The sequence below is a fragment of the Rutilus rutilus genome (assembly GCF_951802725.1).
Source record: "Rutilus rutilus genome assembly, chromosome: 3".
Classification (NCBI taxonomy): domain Eukaryota; kingdom Metazoa; phylum Chordata; class Actinopteri; order Cypriniformes; family Leuciscidae; genus Rutilus; species Rutilus rutilus.
The window spans coordinates 27,436,980-27,464,915 of NC_140211.1; the positions used below are offsets into that span (position 1 = coordinate 27,436,980).

Genomic DNA, 27,936 nt, shown 5'->3' on the forward strand with positions numbered 1-27,936 from the left:
TACGCTGTATTCTCGCTTTTTGCTCGCAGGTTTCTCTCTAGAGCTCCCCCACAGCTTCGGAATAGATATTTGACAACACTGTTGTAAAAACTCGTTGGCGATTCTCAGACACCAGAGGCTAGTAGATCAACGACATCAAAGCAGATGGGACATTCTTTAAAACGTCTTCTTCATTCGGGTTCGAACAGCGTGAGGGAGCGCAATAATGACAGCATTTTAGCAGATTTCTTTTGGCCGTAAAGCAGTTGTTTACATCGCGAGACCTGATATCACGCAAGACTTCCTGACGCGGCGGCCGGCGGCCCAAAATTGCAAGTGCGTATTTTCCGCTCACGGGCACCAGGGGGGTGCGAAACGACCACCATTCAACCCGAAATAAGTATTATAACCATTCCAATGACTCTGAAGCTGTTCAGTTAAGGTAAAAAAGTTACTTAGTTCACCTTTAAGGCCAAGCATGCGCCCTTAAAATAGCATATAATAACATGCGCCACTGACTTTAAACTGTTTTTTTTTTCGGTCAGTGGAGCAATTGTTTTCTAAACCTGTAAAATAGCATGAGGGAACGTTTGCGCCAGAACACGCCTCCTCTTTGCGCTGAACCGCCCCGGGGAGCGCAAGTGTATTTCTTAGTTAACCGACGTGCGTCTGTGGAGGGAAAAGTCCGCTTTGCGCAGCTGCAAAATAGGAATGATACATGCGTCGGTGTACAAAGTCAATTGCGCTGGGTGCAAGATAGGGCCCAGAGTGTCACATGACTACATCACTCACAGATAGGCGGGTAAATAAAAAACATTACAGTGAAATATGAAAATGTTTCCTTCCTTGCTTCCTTCGAACAGATACGTGGCATTTTAAAATGCTGCAAGCAAAACTGTACACTAATTATTAGGGCTGTAATCAACCAAAGAAAATCTTGGTCGACTGAAGTCCTAACATTTTCGACTAAAAATTATGTTACAAAAAAACCCCGTTAAATTAATTAGCTGCGCACTGTGCGCAGTACTTGGTAGCCTTGTTGTCCGCCTAAATGAATTATAAATAAACATAAAAACTAGTAGGCTATTTGCAGTATATTAAATCGTTTTTGACCTAATTATTTTGCACTGAAATGAGTCTGACACACGAGTCTGTCGGCTCTGACAGCGTTCCATCACGTGCACCTGCGCAATATCATACCGAAAATAGTACTATGTTGTCAACTAGTGATATCATCACAAGAACTTTTGAGGAATATGCAACATAATTTAGACAGTTGTTTTTGTCATATGTATTATAACAACTGACAGACACTATCATTTCAGCCGCTCTGTGCAGCTCGCACACACCGCTGCATAGGAGCTCAACTTCGCGGCTGAGACATGAATAGATTATTAACTTAAAAAAAAAATGCTGCCACACTGCCGAAGTCTTTGTTGACATGGTAGAAGAGGACTGACTGACTATGAATTAAACGTTCTCACAATTAAATAAATAATATTCAGCAAACCTTCTAGTAGCCTACTTTCTTCAGTCTGTCTCTCTTCTCCAGTGGGTTGGGCTAATCCAAAAGAAGTGAAATCAAGGGGGGTTTTCTGAAGACAGACTGCTACCTGTGAAACAGGGGTGCTCTGAAAACACCCCCATTAGCAATTAGTGCTTTCCACCTGATGAAATGAACGCGGCAAAACTGATGAAATGAACGCGGCAACACTGAACGCGGCAAAAAATCGACCAATCAGAATTTTGGTCGAGCCAGAAAGTATCGACCAAATAATCGACTAATCGACTGGGAGATTACAGCCCTACTAATTATATTATATTTTACAGTGATGCTTTTCATATTGTTCTTTAATTGGAAGCTATTATTGTGTAATGTGTATTATTGAATATTATTAATATGAAGAGAACTACAAATGTAAAAATTCTCTTTATCCTGTTACCAGGCATAAAACAGCTGTTTTGCATAACAGTAACATTCAGTTCAAGCTAACTAGTATTGGATAATCGTGTGGATAAAACTATGGATAATCGTTTTCAGTCTGTTACATTTGGCACAACATGCTCTCATTGTTGGGCTGAAGTATTTCAGGGGGTTTGTATTTGTTGTTATTTGCTTTGTCAAATTTAATGCATCAACATAACAGGGTACATCCTGTTGTCCCTAGGCTCAGTCCTTGAATTGCTTCATGAACCCCCTGAATTGCTTCATGCTGATTATTAAAACTCTAGAATAAGTATTATAATACTGTTTTGCCGATGCCGATATTTCAAAAATGCCACATATCGGCCGAAATATCGGCCTTGGCGATATATCGGTCGACCACTACTGTTTTGTGTCTATCACAGGTCTTACCTGTGGGGAAATTACTGTAACACACAGCCTCTTGTAGGATATGTATTCAGGACATGCCGAGAAACAGGGTTCATGAGATAGGAAAAGTCACGTTACCTAAAATGAAAGGTCTGTTAAATAGGCTCAGAATTTTGTACTCCACTATAGAAAATATGTACTTGTCTCTAACCAGAATTATATGGCTTTTACAGCAATAGGCTTTCCTGACACTCATTACCTTTATATTACTCCATCAACCCCCTTTATGACCTGACCTTTCAGGTATCTCATTACTGCAGCAGTGGCCTATTCTGAAGAAGAACAGATTTTCTTTCCATTTTGATCCTCTTACTGGAAACCGGGGTCATTATCTGGCTTTAATGAGCCCCAGTCTTGTGTGTTCTGGTTTCTGGGAAACCAAAAATCACCACTGTGTATAAAGTTCCGAGAAGATCTTTAACTGACAGATTCATGATCTCAAAGGTCACGTACACACTGCAGCTTAATACGGTTGTCCGTCTTTGTCTATTTTGTACAGTGATTGACAACAGCCTTTTACAACTGGATTAACTATAAAAAATCCAGAGTGAATTACATGAAATGTTTCTAGAACAAACAAGTTAATCGTTACATCTAATCCTTGCAATGCATACAGCCTTCAAATTAGTTGTCTTTAGATATTAGGATATACAAAAAAATACACATTTAGCAACTGTAAGACGTGTGTATAAAAAGTCTAGTCAGACAGTGCAACTTGATTGGGCTGGTTATATTTAGACTGGGTGGTTTCTGCAACAGCGTTTTTTTTACACTTAATTATCGAAGATACAGACTGGATGTTCAAAAATCTGACAGGGTACATGCAGTATGAATGGGCAAGAGGTTTCTGATAATAGTATTATTACGTGTTGAATAATGTGGTAAATTTAGATCTCTTGATGCAGAATGCAGCCCTGGTAAAGCAGACAACTACTTTGGAAAAATCAATGCACTGCATAGCAAACAGAGTCCATGCAGGGCCATCAGCGCCCCACCCCCCTACTTCATCAAAGACAAATCTGATACAGACATGAGTGACCCTTCCTTAACCATAACACCGTCTCCTTCATCTTAATCAGACCTGGTAGACTACAAAGCCCATTATTCATAATTCATGTAGGTCTGGTGGTTTTAATGTCATTAGGCTGCTTCAATGGGCCATGTGTGGTTTCATAAAGGACCAGCTGGTGTTGGTGTCATCTGTATAGAGACAGATCTGCTCAGTGTCCATGTACATCTTGAAAACAAGGTCTGAGCCATCTGACAGACTTGCTGGACTGTGTCCCATGCCACTAAGCTTTGATTCGCTACAATAAATAATATAATATAGTGTTCAGCTCATCTATCATGCAGCCTAAGCATTCAGGTACAACTAATGTTAAAGCATCTAAAATAAAGAAGTTCATTGACAAATGTAGCTATTGCAATTTGCTCATTGTTAATGTTAGTTAATGCATTAACTAAAATTAATGAATGGGACTTATACTACGGGGCTGTTGGATGATTGAATCTGATTGGTTTATGAACGTTCTAAGGTGTGCAATTATTTTCAGGGAAACGCACGGCTCAAGTAGTTCCAGCCATGTCTTGACCGCATTACAGTTCCATGTCACTTCGCCAAATGATTTCAGTTATTTCAAAGGTACTACAGCCTACAACAGCAAAAGAGCCAAAACCCACAACAACAAAGCAAATAAATATAGTAAACAATAGGATAAATTGTGTCCCATAAGTGTGTGTATTTGACCATTCAAGGCAGTAAAAATAACTCTGTTCAATATTCACTCGTTCTATGAGCAGTGGCTTCATGTGCGTGCGTCTCTCAGACAGCGCTCAGAAATAGGGATGCACTGAAAAAAAAAAAAAAACTGGGCCAAAACCGAACATTCTGAATGCACTTGCCCGAAAAAGCGAAAGCAAAACGAAAATGTATATAATTATATTATATTAGACTTTTTAATGAAATTCAATCATTTTTATGATACTGAATTTCAAAAATACAAGCCAATAAAATAATATAATCACACTTTTATTGAAAGTAACGCAAAAATTGGATGGAAAATAACAATATATTATTCTTTATTCAGTTCTATGCCACAGAATCAGATTAACAGATACATTTTTTGATCAATTCTCCAAATAATGTATAGTCTTACAAAGCTATTATTATCAGAGCACATGAGCAGCGTTGCCCAGCACGGCTATACCACACCATGTTACAGCACAGTAGGGCTATTGCAAACAGAAACAAGTTTACTACTATGCAGAAATTTTATATTGGCACATTGTTTGAGTGGACTTTGCTTTTCCGATGAGCATGAGCGGTACATGGGTGGACCGCATTGGCCGTGAGCAACTGATTAGAGCGCGCATACATGGAAAGGAATATTTAGCACCACACCGTACGTGCAGTCATAATGGCTAGAGCGAGAGTAAAATTGAGCACTGAACACTGATGGGCAGGGGCGGGGCGGCACATATTTTCGGCCATTTTTCTCTTTCGGACAAAAACTGAATATGCCATTTTCAGTTGATATTTTTCGGCAACTGAAATTTCTGTGCATCCTCTGCATCCTCACTCAGAAACCATCTTTCAGACAGCTTGTACACATATAGAAATGAGATCTCTCTCTCTCTCTGCTTTTTGCGCTTCAGTGATTAAAACTCTTGTCTTTAAACAGCAATGCTTAAAAACACATGCTAATGATAAACTACTGTGTCATGACGGGTCAGCATGGCAATGTCGATAGAGAAGATAGTCCAAAATCTCTACTGTTCGACAAATGTCTACCGGTATATCGGCCACCATTAATACTGATATTTAAATTTTATACTGTGAATTGTTTTTAATTTTTTTATTATACATTGTCTTTCGAATGTCCTACTATTTTTAGTGTTTGAAATACTACGGTGGGTGATGTATATGGATCACAAGTGCCCAAAACTTAAAGTTTGTTCACATATCTTTGTTTTTCTTATTTTGAGTGGTGATCTAAATATTCAGGGATTGAAGCAGATGGAAATTAACACCCCTGTGCTGCAGTTTTATGGATGTTTTATCTTCTAGGTCTCCACGCCAGTCACGTGATTGAAAATTATGAATTTCTGACGTACCGACAACAGTACAAATAGATTTTTGAATATTTGCACAATCGCATTCGGTGTGCACAGCCTTGCTCTCTTGTAGTACTGTGCGACGTGACAATGTCTGTGCCTGTTGTAGACACAATGTAAGAGACATGCATGACATGCATTTGCAACCCCTGGCAAAACCAATGCAATCTCCACACTTAGAGGTTGCTCACCCAGATTTTTTTACTTGATAGCAAACAAACAAATCACAGATATTATACATAAAAGGTTTTATTCTGGCTTCATGAAACATACCTCAAACAAATCCACTTACATTTTTTTTTTTTTATTAATGGCATTTCTTTTTCCAGAGCAAGTAGAGGAAAAAAGTATGGAATCACTCAGTGTTGAGAAAAAAATTATGGAATCATCAAAAAAACTACAAGAACAACAATGGACTTCACTAATGAAAAACAATATTCGCCATCAAGCTGGTTTTAACTTTCTCAAATAACTGTTTACAGATCAGCTTTGCAGGATGGAGCCTTATCATGGACCAATATTTTCAATTTCCACCGTAAAGTTTTAATTGGATTTCGATCCAGACTGGTTACTGGCCATGTAATTCAGTTCTGTGCCTTTCCTGAAGAAAACACTTTTTGTGGCAAGATGCATCATCATCCTGAAAATGATTTCATCACCACCAAAGCTATTTTCTATCGATGGAATGAGAAAAGTGTCCAAAATGTCAATGTATACCTGTGAATTTACTGCTGTGGTCCTTAACCTGACATGCAACCTCATATCATTTTTTTTCTTCAGGCAGTCATCTTATATGTTTCATTTGAATGGCACCTGACAAAAGTTCCAGCATCATCTCCTTGGCTAATGCAGATTTACTATTCTTCACTGAATATCACTTTCATCTAATCATCCACACTACATGATTGCTTCTCTTTTGCCCACTGTAACTTTGTTTTCTTCTGTTTAAGTGTTAGTACTAGTTTTCGTTAGGCTCTTGCCGCTCTTCTATATGTAACTCCCATTTCATTTAGCTGGTTTCTTACAGTTCTGTCACAAACATTGGCTCATGTTTCTGTCCATTAGTTTTGCATTTGTTTTGTTGTACGTTTTCTATTTTATAGGCATATTGCTTTAAGGTCTTAATTGCTTTGACGTCTTCCTTGGTCTGCCCGTATGTTTTCTTTTATAACCTTCCCATTTAGTTTATACTTGCACCAAATTTTGGACACAGCTGACTGGGAACAACCAGCTTCTTTGGAGGACTTTTATAATCCTTTCCATGGCCCGTTAAGGTGTGTAAGCACTCTCGTGTAAGCACGATTCCATACTTTTTCCCCTCTGCATGTTCTGGAAAAAGACAGGCCATTAATACAATTTGGATTTGATAAATAAAAAAGTGGATTTGTTTGAGGTATGTTTCATTAATCCAGAATGTTAAGCTATTGAACAAAACCTTTTTTGTGTCATATCTGTGATGTTTTTTTTTTTTTTTGCTACAATTTATTTTATTTATTTATTTATTTCAACAGGGACAATGTGCAAAAAACATTAATTAAAGATGCTTTGCACCAGATTTAGCTTGAGCTAGTTTCCATCTGCAGTCCCCGAGCAGGTGAATTACAATACAAAATATACAATATAAAATGTAATTAGTCACTCAAATACAACTATTAATTCATTCATTCAACCATTCCCCATTACAACCATCAGTCCAAGTAAATCATACCAAAATTACTACAATAAAACATCACTAAAAGTCATATTTACATACACAGTTATCTATGCTGACACGATCCTTCAGGTCTAAAGAAAGTTTCAGACTCTGTGTGAGTTTGTTCCATTCTTTGATGCCTTTAAATGAGAAGGCTGTCTGTGCAACGGCCGAGCCACGTTTAGTCAGTCTGCAATCATTGCAACTCGTAGACCTGGAGCTCCTAGTCATCTGTTCAGAACAGAGCTGGACAAATGTTTTTCAAACAGGCGCAATATTATTCAAAATTTTTTGAATTTTGTAATCTACATTTTGTAAACTAATCGCACATTGGCATACACAATTATATTATCAAAGTTTAACATGCTGTATTTTCCAAGAATCAGACAGTGATGATATCTCAGTGGCTTTTTGTCTAATACTTTAACAGCTTGATTATATAAAGATTTTAAAGGTTGTATTGCTGTTTCACTCGTCTGTGACCAACAAGAAATACAGTAATTAATATGAGGAATTATCATTGCCTCCAAGTACATTTTTGCAGCATCATGAGTCAATGTATTCCTAATATGTCTAAAAACAGACAAACTGTATTTTAGCGTGCTGATGTTTAGATGTTTTTTGAAAGTAAAAGTTGAATCCGAACCAAGGCCTAGATATTTAAATTCCTTCACTACTTTTATTTGACTCTGGTTTGCATAAATGCATGGAAAGGAGGACTTCAGTCGTTGAGTTTTGGTAAAATACATTGCTACTGTTTTATTTACATTCAGTGTGAGCGAGGCAGAGGAAAGCCAATTTAAGATGTTTCCCATAACGTTGGTTAGTTTATTAGCTACACTGGTCACATCGCTTCCATGCACGTAAACTACAGTATCGTCCGCGTACATCTGCATGTCCACCTCACCGCACACCGAAGGAAGATCATTTATGTAAAGCGCGAACAGCAATGGCCCAAGAACAGAGCCTTGTGGGACACCCATGTCATTAGCCTTAGATGTTGATAACTTACTTTTTACTCTTACGCACTGGCCACGATCACTGAGCTATTATTCTACCCACTGTAGTGCACTTAGAGACAAATTATAGTTGCTCAGCTTCCTCAGTAGCACAGAGTGGTTGACAGTGTCAAACGCCTTGCTTAGATCCAAAAACACGGCGCCCACGACCCCGCCCTTTTCCAGTTTTGCCTTCACCACCTCAGTAAAGTAACAACATGCAGTTTCGGTGGAATGGTGTTTTCTATATCCAAATTGCATGGGATGTAGCATATTATTTTTGTTTAAATGTTCTTTTAATTGCTCCGCAATTACTTTCTCTGCAATCTTTGAGACAACAGGAAGTATCCTAATCGGCCTGTAATGGCAGACCTCATGTTTGTCCCCCGATTTGAATACTGGAGTGATTACTGCGGTTTTAAAAGCTCTATTCTATTGATTTGTTTATCAAGTATGTGATGGGAGTTACAAAAATTTCTTTGTTTTTTAAGAAGAGCATTGTCCATTCCCCAAATATCTTTGCTTTTAGAATTTGTCAATGATTGCAACATTTTGTTATTTCAAATTCGTTTGCCAATTGAAAATTTAGCATGTTTTGTTCATGTGAAATACAGTCAGACTTCGTACATAAATCAATACATTCAGATGCTCGTACATAATTATTTGAGTCTCTATTTTGAATTCCCAGTTCTTTGGCTGATTCTATGAAGTAATTATTAAAATGATTCGCCACTATTTGAGCATCAGTTTCCAGATTTCCATTAATATTAATTTCTAATTTATGACCTTTACAACTCTTCCGACCAGTTACTTTATCAGTGGTTTGCCAAAGTCTTTTAGTGTTTCCTTTTGCTTGTTCAATTAAATTCATAAAAAAATTTGCTTTAGTTCTTCGTAACAGTGTGGTGACTTTGTTTCTGAGCTCCTTATACAAAAGCGAGTCTGTCAAAAGGCCTGTTTTCAAGGACTTTTTAAGTGCTGCATCTCTTAGTTTCATTAAATTCCACACCGTCTCATTCATCCAGGGAAGAGGTGTTTTACTTTTGATCTTCCGAGATGATTCTTTGGAATATTTCAATAGGAGATCACTAAAAGTTATCATAAAGTCATTACTTGCTGATTGGCAATTTTTGCCACAGGTTATCTGATTCCATTGAATTTGTTCTATTTCATTATAAACCAATTCCAAGTCTCTTTTTGAGATATATGAAGCCCCTGAATTGATATCAATTCTATTAGAAGTTTTATATTTCGCTTTTGATAACCTCCTGACTATCAAAATAAGGTTGTGGTCAGATAGACCAGTTATCAGGTTATAGGATTTTGCAATTCGTTCTTCTCTATTTGTGAATATAAGATCAATCAATGTTTGGGATGATTTTGTTATACGAGTTGCATTCTTTATCATTTGCGCCATGTGAAACTTAATTGTTATTTGTTGTAATTTTTTTCTGCAGCTTTTATCTAGGCAATTGATTTTAAAATCTCCTAGCAAAATAATTTCCTTATTGTTAAATTTTTTAAGTATCTCAGTGAGATGGGTAAAGAAAATGTCCTTTGCTGTTGGAGGTCTATACAACACAATAACCACAAATGACATTCCGGTGAGAGACTGATGGTTAAACCCACACGTTCTAAAGAATCACTGAGGTTTTCAATTAATTTACAGTCAAACCTCTCTTTCACATATATCATTACTTCACCACCTTTTCCTTGTTTTCGGTCACATCTAAAAACGTTATACCCTTGTACAAAAAAGACACTCTGTGGAGTTGATGGTTTTAACCAAGTCTCTGACAGACACAAAAAATCCAAATTGGAGTCTGTCAGCAAATGCTCCAGTTGCTCAGTCTTTGACACGACACTCCTAATATTCAAATGTCCACCAAGAATACCCTTTGGTTTAACTTTGGGGTCCCAGAGTATTTTTGCATGATTTACGGTCTGAAACAACCTAAACGTTGTCTGCTTTAAGTCCGCACGGTCTGTACATGGGTCTGTATCCATTAAGTCTGAATAAACACGGGGTATTAAAGGGTTAACCGAAGCGTTTTTGTCTTTCGCTTTCACGGTTTGTTGAGGCGTATCTGTGTTTGTAGATGTAAGAGCACCTCCTCTCACCTCCCAGAAGCCCCAGCTCATCCTACTTTTACAAAGTAAAAAATCTGAGTGAACATCCTCTAAGTGTGGTGATTCCAAAATGTTTGCCTGGGGTTGTAAACAGTAAGTGCAGACAAATTTGCATGATGCATGCATCTTGCTCTTGTAGTAGCCTCATTTTTGTAACTGCTCTTCAGACAGAAACACTCATAAGTCTTAAAAGGCTGGATGAAGTTGGTTGTTTTGGTGTGTTTTGATGTTATCTCTTGGCAAGCTTTGTTTCGACAGCATTGCTACAAGAGCTTCATTCTGCAAATCCCAGGAAATTTTCCTGCCTCTTTTATACTCTTCCATCTCTTAAGGCGAGACACTACAGGTGAATAGGGTAAAAATTTTAACTAGCAGATATCACCATGAAACTTTCCCAGTTGATTACCTACATTAAGATGAGAAAAAAATGTATTACAAGTTTTCTGTAATTTAATGTTTAAATATGCAAATAGGCAATATCTAATTAAATATGCGCTAATTTGCATATATTTAAAAAAAACGAAATCTGAGTATTGGATAAAGCCAGATTAAAAATAATTTTTTCATTGTGTTCACATATTAGATGTGAAAAAAAATTACAGAGGGATTTATGGATATCTACTTTTGTTATCCTGTAAATCACAAAATACTGTCAATAGCCTTAAAAAAATGATTTTCGCCATGTTTTTTGGAATAAAATGTTATATAAATCAGGCTAGGAATAATATATTTACAAATCCCTCTGTAAATGTCTTCATAATATAACTAGGTACAAGACTGGAAAGTTTGGTGTATATAGGTGCTACTGAAGTGGAGATTTCGGAGTATAAGAGAAAAGTCATTTTGAGAAAACGGGCTTTAAAGATTTATCATCAGCCAATGGGATTGCGCATTCAGCCCTATTACTTTCACGATTGGTTGCTGATAAAAAGGAAATGACCATATTTGGATCCGACAGCATTGTACAGGAGAGAGAGAGCTTTCCAGCCGTGCATGTGATGACAGGGTGCAGACAGCGATCACGGAGCAGCGTGTTGATTAATGCAAACTTTTGTTGAATTTATGAGAAATCTACAGAAGCAAACAGACAAAGTGTAATAAAATAAAGACCTAAATGTGTATTTTGAACTTTTTTTCACCACAAGTCTGAAAGAAGACATGTTATTGAAGACAAATATCCCAAAAGCTCAAAATTGTCCAGTAAAAAAAAACCGATGTTTTTGCCTGCCGTGTCTCGCCTTAAATCTCTCTCACACACTTCTGGTTCTTTGAGCTTTACAGAATCTGTCTACTGTAACACTAGAGTGTGAGATGGGCAAAAATAATATTCTCACCATATGCATGTTCTGCTGAAAAGAACTGGAAACAGAGTCGATTCAAAAGGAAGAGATTTAAATTAGGGGTCGTCATGACATTGGTACGATGCTTGGGATGGGGAAAATGGGTTTTAATGGGAGACTAAAGAAAGGAGAAGAATTTTTTTTCAATGAATGTCATATGGATTTTTTTTTCGCAGAGAAAAATCAAGAGCCTCATAAAGCTGTCAGATGGAAACTCCTTTGTGACCCAATAAGAAAACAAATAAGTACAGATTTCCACAGATAATGTCAGTGGAGAGATTATTTTAGTCGTCAGATTAGTGATCATGGCACTCAGTCAGCATTTGATCGTCTCTGGCAGTCATCTGTGTGTTTGAGGGTTGTTCCTGAGAATAATGCTGCAGCCACACAGTAAGGAAGTGGGCGTTTGATAATTGAGTCTCTCTTATTCTGTTTATTCCTCCTCCGTCTTTCCTTTATTCCCTCTTCCTTCCTCTGTATAACCCCCTGTCTGTCTTCATCTTTCTCAACCTCCATCCATCTCTCATTATTGTCACACTGTTTCTCTCAGAGTGAATCTGTCTACAGACTAGCATCAGATACTTCATTTAATTTACTTACTTGAATTTATGCTATTTCAGTGTTTCACATCTTTCTCTGCTATCCCTCATATTGTCATATGGTATGATATTTTATTGAAAATAGAAATATGCCACATCAGTCTCTGTTTCAGATAACATGCTACGTTTGACAAAACAATTGTTTTGACTGATTTTAAATGTGATTTGTGACGTCAAAAGCATATTTAGGGCCCGAGCACCGATGGTGTGAGGACCCTATTGGAATTGCTCCATTTATTGTTTTTATTGTTATTTTTAATGTTCTGAGTGGCTGCAATGAAGCGTGCGGCGATAGAGAAATACTAGATCAATCTTTTTACTCAGGAGTATACAGTAACACAACCGCAAACATGAACGATAGGCTAACCGACAAAGAACTAAACTGACCAGAGAGTATATATGAAGAGTTCGGATGCAAAAGACTCTAAGTGCCATCTGAAATTTTCTTCTAGAATGATCATTTTTATCAAGCTCGTATATTTAAGTTCAGTAATTTCACTTAAATGGCAATGAAAATGACCTATTCATTGTCATTTAAGTGAAATTACTGAACTTAAATATACGAGCTTGATAAAAATGATCATTCTAGAAGAAAATTTCAGATGGCACTTAGAGTCTTTTGCATCCGAACTCTTCATATGTAGGGGATAATCAGGAACTAAATAAGATACAGCTGATGATAATCACAGAAACAAGGATATAATCAGTAAACAAGGAAAACGAAACTAAATAGAACAGGTAGAGATGCACCGATTGATCGGCTGGTGACCGGAATTGGCCGATTTTCACGTGATCGGCCGTGACCGGCGACCGGCCGGTCAGTCTGACAAATGCCGATTTTATGCTGGTCAAATGCACTCGGGCGCTGCATGATTAACATCGCGCAACATCAGCATCACACGTGCACACGGAACACACATGTAGGAAACCTCGTGAATTACGTCCGTTCAGACCGCAAGCGCGTATTTTTTTCCGGCGTGCATGTTCATCAATGAGTGCATTCACAACGGAGCAGGAGCAGCGCGTGAGCGTCAAGTAGGAGCGTCGCGAGCAGTGAAGCGCGTGTTTCGAGTGAAGCGCGTCTATTTGCTGCACTACTCACGCTCAATTAAAGGGAAAGCACACTTTTGATGGACAAAATAGCCTAAATAGGGTTTCACAAAAAAGTGCCCAAAATGCACAGAATTTGCGTGTTTAACAAGAACTGGAGTAGGCCATGTCAGAAAAGAAGACTAATATTTATAGAAAATGTACCCATTTAGTTTGTACAAGTGATTGCAATAGGCCTGTGTGTGTGTGTGCTTGAGAAATATCTTTATACTGCAAGGCTATATTTATTTAATTTTTTATTTATATATTATTTTATTGCCATTCCCTGTTTTCATACAGACGTTTAGTTTGCTAAATACATATATAAAAAAAATGATTGGATATTGAATGTGAAAAGGAAATGGTTCTTCCATAACACTGCACTTTAGATGTGTGTGAATTACCCACACCTGGAGTAATTTATATAGTTCTATTTTATAGCGTTTATCTGTTCAAAAAAAGATGTAGGCCTACTACGCAAAAATTGTAAAATGTTCTATAACAGGAAAGATATAAAATAAATATTTGTGTGTGCTGTAAAGTGGTTAGAAAAAATGAAATTGGAATCGGCTAAAATCGGTATCGGCAGGTCAAACTTAATGGGGCTGTTTACACCTGGCCACTTCATGCGTTTTCACAGATCGGATAGCTATCTGATTTATCAAAACGATTCCATTTACACCTGGTCACATAAATGTGTTTTTGCGAAACGGATTTAAATCCGATCTTCAGTTCCCGCGCTATATGCAGATTTACTGGAGTGCACGTCACCGAAAGCAACAGATATGAACTGCATTTTTTTGATGATCATCTAAAATTTCTAAATCAAAGACCGCAATAAGAGAGAGCAGCAACAGCCCTGGTAAGATCATTTCGTTTCTTTTACTTTTAATGATGATGATGATTGTGTGTTAAGCGTCTGCGACTCACTTTCACTTTGATTTGTGACAGTTTGCACGTTGGCTTGATGAATAGATGCTCAGCTTCTCATCTGCTGTGACGCGCGTGTTCCAGTAGCGTCGTCATATCTGGCTATAACATTACATATAGCCTATAACACGCTCTCACACGTTTATTTTTTAGCATTTTTGGGAGGAGTACAATTTACATATGTGGTTTCAACAACCAGATGCATTTACACTTGTCCAGTTTCGTCTGGAATGTGGCCCAGACCACCTCCTGAAGTGGTTTGAGCGATCGGATTCAAATCCGTCTCGAATGCGTTTTGGAGGGCATTTACACCTGGTCTTTTCATGATCGGATAGCTATCCGATCTGAGAAAACGGATGAAGTGGCCAGGTGTAAACAGCCCCAATGAAAAATCGGAAATCAGAATCGGCCCAGAAAATTGTAATCGGTGCATCTCTAAGAACAGGGAAACAGGAACTAAAGAAAACAGAACAGAATGAAAAAAAATAAGAGTCCATAAAATAACAACTACCAGGATGAGATTGTTTATTATTTAATGTTAAAATGTTATCTAATAACGTACATATGCATGAAATGTGCAAAAATATATATTTCTAAGGGGTAATCCCAATAATGTAAAAAAAAGAAAAAAGAAATTGTGGTGGTGTAATTTAAAAAATACAAATAATTAAACTATTAATCTGCTGCAAATGTTGTCTATGGGGTGATCTATTTATTTTCTGGTAACTATTATCAGTGTATGATAGACAAGTCCCATTATATGAAAAGGTTATGAGGCAAAACTTCTCATGTCCAATATACAGTATTACGAGACATTATACCATAAAAAAAAAAGCTGTACTGAAGGGTTTGTGTTATGGCTGTAGATTGGAGTGTATTGTGAGTGAGTCAGCGCACCCTGTAGGTGCTGCTTTATCAGGAGTTCTCCTCCCACAGTCTGAGCCATCACAAAAACACCTCTTTTCCTCTGCTTTAAACACTGACAGATTTCTTCCCTAACTTTTGACATTAGATGGTTCTAAAGTGAGCGAGACACTGTTGAACACACCAGGTTCAGATCCCACAGAACCATTTTGTGGCTAAGTAAGTACTCGAGTTAGGATGTGCCGTTTTATAAGTCCTGTTCATTAGTTTGTGTCTGCAAGTGGTCTTAAGGGATCAAGTAGATGCTCTTGAGAGAGAAAGCAGCTGTTTTGATGTTGTCAGAAAACCTAATCCTTAACCAGTCCTACTGCATGTGTGAAAGAAAGAGAGCTGGAACAAATGCGCTCACAGACACATACGGAAAGGACAGTGACTGACTCAGGAGAGGCTGTGACTGAGTGCAAATTAATTATTCAAGCCTTTTCTGTACAACACAGATTACAAACACCACTGTGTGTGTGTGTGTGTGTGAGAGAGAGAGCGATATTTGAGTAGATGTGAAGTGTGTGCTTGCTCAGTGTTTGCACTGGAACAGAGTGAGGAGTGGGCACAGCGTGCCTCAGTGCAAGTGTCTACTCTGTGGAGTAGACACTCTCTGTATTACCAGAACACAAATTGTTTGTAGTTCCCTCTATATTTTTCTCCTAAACTCTAAACTCTTTCCTCCAATCAAATCTTGTTTTCACAGTATATCACGTCGTCATGAAAATGCTACAAGCAAGCTAATGAAAGCCAATCACTCCCGGCCTTTACGGTTTCCTAGTTAATCGATGCTTTAGCTGATAAGCAGTCACTACAGTGACAGACACCATGGTAACTTTGGCCTTGATCTCTCTGAAACTGGAGTTCATGGGCTGGAACACGATGTCCAACACACCTCGCTATGAGAGATTCTGCAGACGCTGCCACCTCACAAACACACTGAAGTGGCAGCAGGCTTTCTGATAAGCCAAACCACACATAATCTGCATCTGCAGAACAAAGTTGTGCACATCAAATATTTTGACACACTTCCAAGAAGAGTGTAGTACTGTGAGATCCATGTGACAAATTTTACCATATTTAAATCATTCCTTCTGGGTTGCTCATAATTGACAGTTGTATGTGTGCCGGTGGGCCGAGCTGCTCTTTATGTGAAGGTTCAAAATGAGCGAACAGAATGTCACTGAACCCCAGAGGGCTAGGTTTCTTTGTATAAATATGCAGGATTTTTAGGAATAGTTCAGAAAAAATATTTAGTGGTGCAGAAAACGCCAATGCAACCATGGAATCCAGTCATAAAATTGTAATTTACTGTATAATGCTGAATATGGATGAATAAATCAAATGGTAGGGCTGAATACTTAATCAAATTGCAATATGAACAAATGTCAGTGAATATTAAACCACAAAAAGATTGTTTAAATGCGTCTGCTTGTCTTCATGTGTATGAGCGGCACAGTTTCGTCTACTACACATACAAGAACTCAAGATGCTTATGGTTTTTCAGCTTTTGTTTGCTCAGTATATGAGGACATAAACACATGACCTGAATCTCCAGATCTGAGTTCACTTCAAGAGCATTTTGCCATTTTACTTGATAAAACCTATACTGTCATATCACAGACCCTCAAAGGTCTTCACTACAACCTGCCAAAATAAAAGTTTGGTTTAACTTGAAGAAATTGACAGAAATATATTGTAGAATTTAGGAGCCTTTTTTGTTGTTGTCATTTTCTTTCACACCGCTAGAGGGCACACACATGTTGTAAAGTCGACACAGAGTTGTGTGCAAAGAAGGTAAAACAAACTCTTTTGACCGCAATGACTTGAATGGATTTTTTTGGTAAAGTGCATGAAATAGCTGCTGCTTTTTCTTTTTTTTAGTTGTTGTTTGTTTTTGACCAAAGAAGCAGACAATAAATGGATTGGAATATCCACGTACCAAAGGTATATGGACATTGCATTTAATTTTTATCTGCTGAAGAAACAAACGTGTTAAAACCAACAATTTAAAAATAGGACAAACGTGCACCTACAAGTAATAATAACAATAATAATAATATAGTTTATTAAAACCTCTGTTGTGCAGCGCTTTATTCGAATTTCATATGTTTGCATTTTAAAAGTTTAATTAAATTGTTAAAGTTTTATGCATTCATTGAATTGCCATCGTTTTTGATAATAAATGTATTTTCAATCATAAAACACAGAAACAGAAACCAGAAACATTAAAACTGAAAACAGAATTTGGGAAAAATATAAACAAATTTCATATTCAAAATAATAATATTCATAGCCTATTTTTGAGGCTATAATGCTTCAGTGCTCATTCATTTTAAATGCATGGATAAGAGCAGCCAGCGCAATTCTTCAAAAACCTTTTTTTTTTTTTTGTTCCATTGAAAAAAGAAAGTAACCCAGGTTTGGAACCACAGGATCAAGAGATGGAAAGGGTAAAAGATTATGGAGCCATCAGTAAAGAGGAGTAAATTCTCCCCCTAGTGTGGAGAGAGGAGACTTACAGGGACTTTCTATACCTTTCTGTCCTTTTATATCTTGGAGTAATCATTTTAGAGTTTAATGATTTTTTAGCAGTCTGGTCAAGGTAACACAATCTGCAGAGAGACAATGAGAGGATAAACAGAAATTCAGCTGACTGATTATGAAAACATAATTCACATGTGTAATTGATTTCATATTGAGCCCAGTCCAGCAACTACAAACTAATATTTTTAATTTTGTGATGTGTTACAGTAATATTTTGGATGGTACTTTTAGAGCCATCAGTGAATTTTTATTTTATTTTATAGATGATGATGATGACAAAACCATAAATATTTAAGTATATTAAAGTTTTTGTAAAAATGAACAAAATGCACATCTCTAATAGAAAAAGAGAATGTAAAAAAGACAATGCAAATGGACAACAATATTTGTTTTATAAAATATAATAAGCTATGCATCTGTGGGTGTGAATTTCACGTGGTTAAAACTGAGAGGAGGCTGACAAAGCTATAACAGTACTGTCTGTTCTTCATCTTTGTTTATTATAGCAGCTTGTGTTCTCATGCGCAGAAAGAAATATAAAAGTTCAAGATCATCAGCCAATTTCCTCTGTAGGAAACAGGGCAAGCTGCCTGCCTCTGTCTGTGTGTGTGTGTGTGGGGCTCTCCTTTAACAGTACTAAAAATAGTTTCCTACAGGACCCTGTTCTCAGTGTGAGTGTGTGCCTGCGGTATGTACAGTAGCTCATATTCTATTTGAGGCTGTTTCCTTTACCAGAACCAAGTTTTACCCCTGACCCATCCCTCGTTCTCTGTCTTACACACATACAACACTAACACAAACATACACTCACATAAGGAAGTGTCACAACAGGAAGTAGGGGGTGTTAGGGAAGAAAGATTTAGCTCAGTGAGGCATAGGCTGTGAGGGTCAGTTGCTGTCAAGATGTGTGTATGAGAGTAAGTTGATTCAATCTGGCAATCTGGCAGGCCGAAAGAGAGAGAGAAATGTGGGCTCACAGAGGGAAATGGGTCTTGCCCCCCACCCCTCCGTCTCAACCTCACCACAGGTAAGACTGAACTACACCTGCAACTTTTGATGGCCCATGCTACTTGTGCCAGCTCATGTAGCTGTAAGAATGAAGCTCTGATCAGCACCATAAAGACATTGCAACAAGAACACTTTCACTACAGCCTGCTTTTTATGTGAAAAACAGTATTCATAGTATTTGAAAACGGGTGAAAAGAATCAGAGTGACCTGCCTATAGAGTGCACACTTTACTATCCTGAGGCCACATTATGCATATATTGTACATCCAAATACTACCCATATTCATACTCTATAGATATTTTTTAACAGATGTAGTTTATGCTAGACAGTGTGTGATTTCGGAGACAGCTTCTGTAGTCTTGTACGCAGTAGCGCGTGTTTATGAACTTCTGCAAATGTGGTAGCAGGCATATTGTAACTGTATTTAACTGTGCATCATACAGTAATACTGTCTGTGCATCTGCTGTGCTGTCAGCACAAGCGGAAGTTTATTAAAGGGGTGGTAAAATGCCCTTTTCACAAGATGTAAAATAAGTCTTTGATGTCCCCAGAGTTTGTATGTGAAGGTTTAGCTCAAAATACCCCACAGATATTTGCATATAGCATGTTAAAATTTTTACTTTTTGAGGCTGAGCAAAAACGCACCATCATAGATATTCGAATACATTGCTTGATATTTGATACCCGTTCGAATTCGATTTTTCTAAAAAGTGACATCCCTAGTATCCGGTACTGGCAGCATAGTCTCTATGGGGCTGACAGGAAGAACGAAAGACTCGGACCCAAACCCGAAGACTCGAGAGAACTAATCATTTCTGTTTCCAGTACAGAACCTATTGGATGTTGCGCATGCGCGGTCAACACAAAATGAACGAATCACTCACTGAGACAACTCGGTAGTCCCGAGTCATATTAAAGATTCATTCAAAATGAACGAATCGTTTATGACCGACCCATCACTAGTCCTTAGCAGCGTCGATTACCTCACACAGACATGCACTGAAAATGTCAAACACCTTTAGCCTTTTATGTTTAAACCGGAGTCGGACAAATATGGAGAGACTCAAGAAGAAGTGACAACATGTAGACAACATTTCTGAATGGTTAGTTGATAAATTTATGTAGCTTATGTGTAGTTATCTTCTAGTCATTGATTAGCTTATTCTGTCATGATAATCTATAAATCGTGTTCCCAGGGCTGGGGTTTATGTACATTTTAGAGTTTGTGATGTCACTAACCTGGGAGGAAGCTCGGGTCCTTGAAAAGCAATTTCTTTAAAATAAAATATCTCCCTTTGCATTGAACTCTGAGCGTCGTAACTTTGCAGATGTTGTTTATACTCAAACAGCAACATTACACACTAACTAAAGTTAGAAAAGTGAAATCATAATCAACCACCCCTTTAAATATGAGCCATTTTAGTGACTGTAATCTGCTTTTTTTGCAGAAAGCAGTTTTCTGAAACGTTACATAAATGCAGGTTAAGAATATTTACATTTCACATTTATGCTTTTACCCAAAGTAAAATGAGATTTATCAATCACACACACGAGTTGAACACCTGACATTGCCATTGCTAGCGTCATAAAATGCATGTAAATGTTAATGCCACTTTTGCAACTCATTCAGCATTCTCGCAATAACCAGCATTCTGTTGTGCATGTAAACATACTCATTGTATCTGGCTTCTGTTTAAGGCTTATAGCTGGTTGTTCTGTTTTAGTCCAGATGCGGTTATCGCCAAACCTGCATATGAAAACCTTCTGTGACCAGCAGCTCTTATCTTAGAATCTCATCAAACAAGTGTGAGGGAGAGAGAGAGAGAGACGGAGAAAGACAGAGAGACAGAGAGAGGAAGGAAGCAATGTGATGTTGTTAGATATTTATGTATGTAAGGAGATTAATACACAGTTTAATAATAGTTCCATTAGTTGTATTTATTGTGGGAACACAGTGTCTGCTCCTAGTTCAGATGGTGCTCAAATTAACCACAATCACTTTCATTGTATTATGACTTGTGCTAGTGTAACTTGAGTAAATAAATAAAGCTGTGGTTTTGAAGTATTGTAACCACAGTCAGTGAGAAATGCCTGCATGCATGCAGTTGCTTAATGTAACCACAAGGTGGAAATCCAGAATAGGGATGCACAAAATCATAATTTCTGTAGAAATTGTTAATGATCATTTGATGCTTGATACTTTATGTGTCCTGCTGTGGTGAAAAAATTGAAATTGAAAAATGTCTCCCTGCTGTGGTGGGATAGGCTGAATCCAGGTTACAGTGGATCCTACTTGTTACTCCTACACAGTTATTTTCTACCTACTGATCCTTTCAGCTGTCCTATTTTCACCTCCTTTCTCCTCTCTCTCTCTCTCTCTCTCTCTCTCTCTCTCTCTCTCTCTCTCTGTCTCTGTCTCTGTGTCTGTCTTTCTTTCTCTCTCTCTCTCTCTCTTTCTCTCTCTCTCTCTCTCTCTTTCTCTCTCTCTCTCTCTCTCTTTCTCTCTCTCTCTCTCTCTCTCTCTCTCTCTCACAAGCACACACACATATTGCTAACAGAAGAATAGCAGGAAACAATATCATGGTTTGTGGTCCAACCGTAATTGTGTACGACTCCCATTTTAGTGACATCATTTCCTTCCTTCACAGGAAGTCTGTAGTGAGTGTGAACAGGAGGTATAGCGGGGTATAGTGTTTATAGTACGCGCACACACACACACACACTATGACCTACTGAGAATACTTCCCTTCTAGTTCTGTCCTCAACAGTCTTATTTTAGTATCATAGAGATTCTGTGTTTTCATTTGAACTTAAATGTAAGTTTTAGTCATTTTGTTGTGTTGTTTATTTTTTATTTAATATGTCTGTATAGTTTTCGATCAAGTTAAACTGGGTGTTGATGCTTATAAAATTATGAAATAATTATCATATCAATAGAATCATAAAAATGATAAAATAATTGTATTTTGTTTGTTAATGTTTATTTTCTCTAAGTTAATATATATATATATATTTTTTTAAATGGGCTGTACGCAGGTTTTGTTAATTACAGAGGTCACGAAATAGAGTTTGCTAGGGGGTTCAGGGGCATGCCTCCTTTGTTAACATTAGTTAATAAAAGTGCAACTGTTCATTGTTAGTTCATGTTAGCTCAGGTCCATTATATAATATTAACAGATACAACTTTTGATTTTTATATCAAATGTTTTATATCATATGTGGGACCTCAATGGTGGGTACCAGTGATGCGCGGGTCAATGTATAAACAACCCGCACTCGACCGACGTTTTCAACTAACCCGCCCGCAACTCGGACCGCAAAAAAGAAAAGAAAAGAAAATATTGTACCCGACCCGCTTCCTGACCCGCATTTTTTTAAAGTAGTAAATGCTCATCGTAGCGTCATTGGGCCATAGACGTAGGAATTTATTCATTTATTCATTTATTTCGTTTCATTTTCTTAACAATTAAGATGCTGCATGTGTTTATCCAGTCTAATCGAAGTGTGCGTCTCTCCCCCGACTTTCCCAACAAAAATCCCACCCCCTCTCAGAAAATACATAAAACTGACATTACTGAGCTATATGCGTTTAAAAGTAGCCTATTAAAATGGTACAATGGCATTGCTCAGTTCAACGTGTTGGGAAATCGGGCATTTTGTCCCGCGTCAGCATTTATTCAAAAGTTAATAACGCTCAACATTCAAAAGGTAAATAAGGATTTCCCACTTGTATTAGTAGGCTTAGGCTATTTCGCCACGTGGATGCCCAATTGAAGCTCTCACAAGCACAAAATGCAAGCATAGAATATGTTAATAAAGTCTTTATTAACGCATTTTAGACAAACAAAAACAGGTAGGCTAGTACTATATAAATTACAAAGGTTTAATTGGCATCTTTATTTCATACGACCCGACCGACCGCGACCCGAATATCATTAAAAATATTTTTGGATGACCCGTAACCCCGGGTAACCGCGGCTGTACGCAGGTTTTGTTAATTACAGAGGTCACGAAATAGAGTTTGCTAGGGGGTTCAGGGGCATGCCTCCTTTGTTAACATTAGTTAATAAAAGTGCAACTGTTCATTGTTAGTTCATGTTAGCTCAGGTCCATTATATAATATTAACAGATACAACTTTTGATTTTTATATCAAATGTTTTATATCATATGTGGGACCTCAATGGTGGGTACCAGTGATGCGCGGGTCAATGTATAAACAACCCGCACTCGACCGACGTTTTCAACTAACCCGCCCGCAACTCGGACCGCAAAAAAGAAAAGAAAAGAAAATATTGTACCCGACCCGCTTCCTGACCCGCATTTTTTTAAAGTAGTAAATGCTCATCGTAGCGTCATTGGGCCATAGACGTAGGAATTTATTCATTTATTCATTTATTTCGTTTCATTTTCTTAACAATTAAGATGCTGCATGTGTTTATCCAGTCTAATCGAAGTGTGCGTCTCTCCCCCGACTTTCCCAACAAAAATCCCACCCCCTCTCAGAAAATACATAAAACTGACATTACTGAGCTATATGCGTTTAAAAGTAGCCTATTAAAATGGTACAATGGCATTGCTCAGTTCAACGTGTTGGGAAATCGGGCATTTTGTCCCGCGTCAGCATTTATTCAAAAGTTAATAACGCTCAACATTCAAAAGGTAAATAAGGATTTCCCACTTGTATTAGTAGGCTTAGGCTATTTCGCCACGTGGATGCCCAATTGAAGCTCTCACAAGCACAAAATGCAAGCATAGAATATGTTAATAAAGTCTTTATTAACGCATTTTAGACAAACAAAAACAGGTAGGCTAGTACTATATAAATTACAAAGGTTTAATTGGCATCTTTATTTCATACGACCCGACCGACCGCGACCCGAATATCATTAAAAATATTTTTGGATGACCCGTAACCCCGGGTAACCGCGGGTGACCGCAGGCACCCGCTCATTTTGGATCAACCCGCGCATCACTGGTGGGTACAGCCCTGTTTTTATGGTTTTAGTTTTAGTTAACTATAATAACCATTGTTCACAATATGACACTGTACTGTATTGTATTTTGGTTGTTAATCTTTATGTAACTGTAAAAGATGTAAAAGAAAACCCTTCAACCGATGTTAAGAGGCATACTCACTTGCCTCTAACACACACATACAAGGATTTGACAGAAATCAATAACCCGAAAACCTGAGGCGATCTTTCTTTCCATCTTTTCTTCTCATGCCTTTTGCTTTCTTTCTTTTTCTCAGTGTCAAACTGCATTTATCCACTACTATAAGATCCTCCTCCTACCTGCTCTCCTGTTACAAGTGTGCTTGCACAGCCACAAACGCATTGTTCTGTGTGTGTGTGTGTAGTTTTACATAGTTTAATGCGTTTCTGTGACCTCAGTTACACCTTTTATCATTAGCCAGTTCTATACAGAGATTATTTTCAAATAACCCCTCAAACTCATGGCAGCCATTTGTCCGTAAGTGATATTTGTGAACAAAACTAGATGGACTACTGATCTGATCTGCAAACTGAGCTGCTTTTTCCATTGTCAGAGATCACATTTTCTTCTAAAGCCTCTATCAGAGAAAGAAAGACATAGGTTGTGAGATTAGATGTAAAGTAAGGTTGAAAACAATCAGGCACCTGGAGGGGCAGCTATATTTGGGGTCCTACAAATGAGTCTCTTCTGAGTTTGACACTTCCTGGTGTGGTGCAATGTTTGTGAGTGCAACCGGCAGCTAGAGCGTATGTGTATGTGCCTGCTTTGACGCGTGTGTGAGTGCAAGAGACAACCACTGTGGGAGGAGAGAAAGACATGAAGAGAGGACTGAAGGAATACTCGTTGCTTTATGGCTCTGCTTAGACCGGGACTGTAAGAACTTCCTGAGAGAGAGAGAGAGACAGAGAGGGAGGAAGGAAAGAGAGGAGGAGGAGGAGGGGGGAGGAATGTTGGGGTTTGCTTATAGGATTAAGTGTCTTGAAGGCGGATGGGAAGCGGATCACACGTGGAAGTCTGCAAGGATCTGGAGCATTGAGCGCTGTTCGCGTTGTCCTCCCTCTCTTTCTGAGAGGCAGAGAGCAGGATGGTGCGACCCTTCTCTTCTAGTTTTTCTCGTCATGAGGACTCTCTGACTGCATGACTTTGGGATTGGTTACGATTGTTTGATTGACGGCCAAGGCTCTTGATGGAGCAGGAGCTAGGAGCAGGTTCGCAGGACAGGGAAGAGGTCACAACCTCTCTGGCCTCCACATCCGCTTCTTCATCCAATTCTGACCTCCTGTCCAACGCCTTGCCTGAGGGTGAAAGAGTCGCGGTGGGTCGCCGGCATAGCAGCAGGACTTTTTCAGGGTTACGGCTGTTTGGAAGGAGGTGAGTCGAACTTGCACCTGATGAGTGGGATCTGAGCTCACTGTAGTGCACTTGTGTATGTCTATGTAGATGTAAAGAAAGATTGTGTATTTATGAGAACTTGCAGAGAGCGCGTGTGTGTGTGCGGGTGCTCAAGTTTCCATTCAATGTTTCCATCTCAAACCTGAGCCCTGTAATGTGTATTTGCTGTAACAACGTGTCTGTAACGCAGTGCATGTCACCTAACCACACTGTGGCTGTGTGTTTGCTCACTGTTTGTGTTGTGTTCAGGTTGGGCTTAGTTCTGGTGTTCTGGTAGCAACAGCTAGTCTGTGAAATAAAATAAAAAATCAATCAGCAATGTATTCGATTATCAATTAATCGCATCTGTGCACTGTTCATGAAAAACATCCGTCAGTCACGTTATTTTACAGTAGTGAATAACACATTTCTATGAACAAAACAAATCTGGAAAGGAGTGGAGGACACAGAGTAACTGTTGGAAAAGTGCATAACCCAAGTTTTTCTAAACATAAGAAATCATCATATTTAGAGCCTAAAAAAAAAAAAAATGTTTTTTAAAAATATGTATTGTTAGACATGTAAAGTTTTTAAATTTCTACTTTTAACACAATACACAGATCTTTTTTATGAGAGCAGTAACAGTAAAGGGACCGTTGTGGAGTATATGATCAGATGATTGAATTTGTGTTCCTCCCCATGTACCAGTTAACATTTTGTATGTGCTTTTGTTTTTCTGAATTATCATTTATAATTTTGTGATTTTAACTTCTACTGTCAGATGGTAAGCAATCAGTTTGAAATTGTATTTGCACATAGCTTTTAGGGATACATTTACCATATTTGTTTTCATTTTCTATTTCTACGGCATTGCAGCTTACAGCTCAGGTATTGATTTATGTTTTGTATTAATTTGAGCTATAGCCTGTACCATTGTGCATTACTTTAATATGCAAGCAAAGCAACAATGGATAATTTACCTCAGATGTTGAAAATCTTGAGTCTGCCCCCGCACTCTTTTACTTGCCTGTGATTTGAGTTTGTCATGTCCGGTGTGGACAGAAAAAATTGCATTGTGTCTGGTTAGGACACTGTATTAGGCTGGCCACCCATCCAGGGTGTTTCCCTGCTTTCAGCCCAAAACGCTGGCCTTCAGCACCCTGCCCTGTGACCCTACACAGGACAAGTGGTTCTGAGAATAGCTTAAAGGATGGATGGATGAATGGGTTTGGGTTTGTCTTGAGTTGTCAACCTTGGGTTAGTCATCTTCTATTTTTAATCTGGTTCTTCCTATCTATCAAACGGTTTCAAAGAGCAAACAGAACATGATGGACTGAAAACCGAATGAGAGAGAGAGGGAGAGGTGGATGGTAGGATATGCAAACTCATCCCATCCTATCCTCATACCCATGACATGTACATAATGATGTAGAACATAAAGAGATCACAGAGTGATTAGTTATGTCATCGAGTGGCAGAATGGGAGGATTTGCTCTGCTAAAATGGTGCACGTTAGTGTCTGCTCTATAAGGAAAAGTCTTTTCAGCATGACAACATTTTTATCACCTCTATTACCTCTCGTCTTCTCAGCTCTGCGTGTGTTCCCACTGATGAGACAGCTCCTGCTGTGTGCTTTAGCGTGTTGAGCTTATTAATTGATGCATGAAGGTGATCAGAGATGTGAGAAGAGGATGTCAATCAGACTGGTAGAGCTTGATTTCTCTGGGATCACTTTATTCTCAGACAGATCAGAGTAATAATAAAGACTAGAGCGAGTAGCGAGGTTGTGTGTGGTTGAAATAAGTGCGTCTTCACTGTGTGGTGTGTGAGAGATTTACACAGAAGAAATATAAAATCAGCTTTAAAGAATAGTCATAATTTACATTGTCTATTTTTACTTCCTCTGCTCTCTCTCTCTCTCTCTCTCTCTCTCTCTCTCTCTCTCTCTCTCTCTCTCTCTCTCTCTCTCTCTGTGTATTTGTTTACTCTGTCATTTTGTATGTTTACATTTCCAAGCCTTTGTAAGCAATCTCAGACAGGGTTGGTTATGAAACTCCTCCCACTGTTTGTCTGTTTTTGTTTACTTTTTTTTGTTGAATACTCAAGTTTACATTGAGAGTCTTTGTGACATCAGAGATGACGTTAAGCACAAGGAGAGCAATTGTTTAAATACATAAACCTTAGTGTGCTTTAGGGCATGATGGGATATTTCTGATCATGTCCTGGAACTCTCTGTGTCACCATGGCAACCCTATGTCAGGCTGGAAGAACTCAGCGGAGATGTATTCATCATGTGAGACTCCAGATATCTGGGTCATCTCCACATATAACTCTGTGTGACAAATAAGCCATGGGAATGTTTGACAATTCTGACTCATGTACTGTATGTGTCAATCTCTGATGTTCTCTGAGTCTGATCATACTTTTATAAGTGTGTGTGTGTGTATTCAATTTTTCCAAGAGGTTATTCACTTCAAATTAGCTTGCTGCTGCCCCCAAATTCAGGCCTAGCTAGTGTATATAATGAACGAAAACCTGAATTCAATTATAGTATTTATTCCAACAGAACACTGTTGAAAGTAGCCAGGCACACACTGTAGTTAAATAAAAATTTCAATTAAACTTTTTCTGCTTAATCCTGTCCTGTACACACAGAGTTCAGTCATTTATGGGAGTGACAACTGCATTCTACAACTGAATTAACAGCCACATTTACAAAAACTCCATGCAGTCTATACGAAACCAAACTGAACAACTAGTTGTTAATAATTTATATAAATGCACATTAGAGATTGTTTCTGTATGCACAAGAAAAAGCCTCGACTCATTTGTGTTGCCAGATCTTGCTAGAAAAAAAAAAA

At 38.2% G+C, this 27,936-nt stretch overlaps 1 protein-coding gene across 2 annotated transcripts in view; it reads left to right on the forward strand.

The window, feature by feature from the left end:
- dgkza (diacylglycerol kinase, zeta a) overlaps positions 1–27,936 on the forward strand; it is a 115,029-nt gene that overhangs the window by 12,441 nt on the left and 74,652 nt on the right. The window contains exon 1 of one of the 2 annotated variants that reach the window (XM_084403481.1): positions 24,403–25,075. The exons of the other annotated variant lie outside the window; for it this stretch is intronic. Coding sequence (XP_084259607.1) covers positions 24,891–25,075 — 185 coding nt within the window. The 5' untranslated portion in view covers positions 24,403–24,890. Of the gene's footprint in view, positions 1–24,402; positions 25,076–27,936 lie in introns of those variants that run through there. 2 annotated transcript variants of the gene reach the window in all.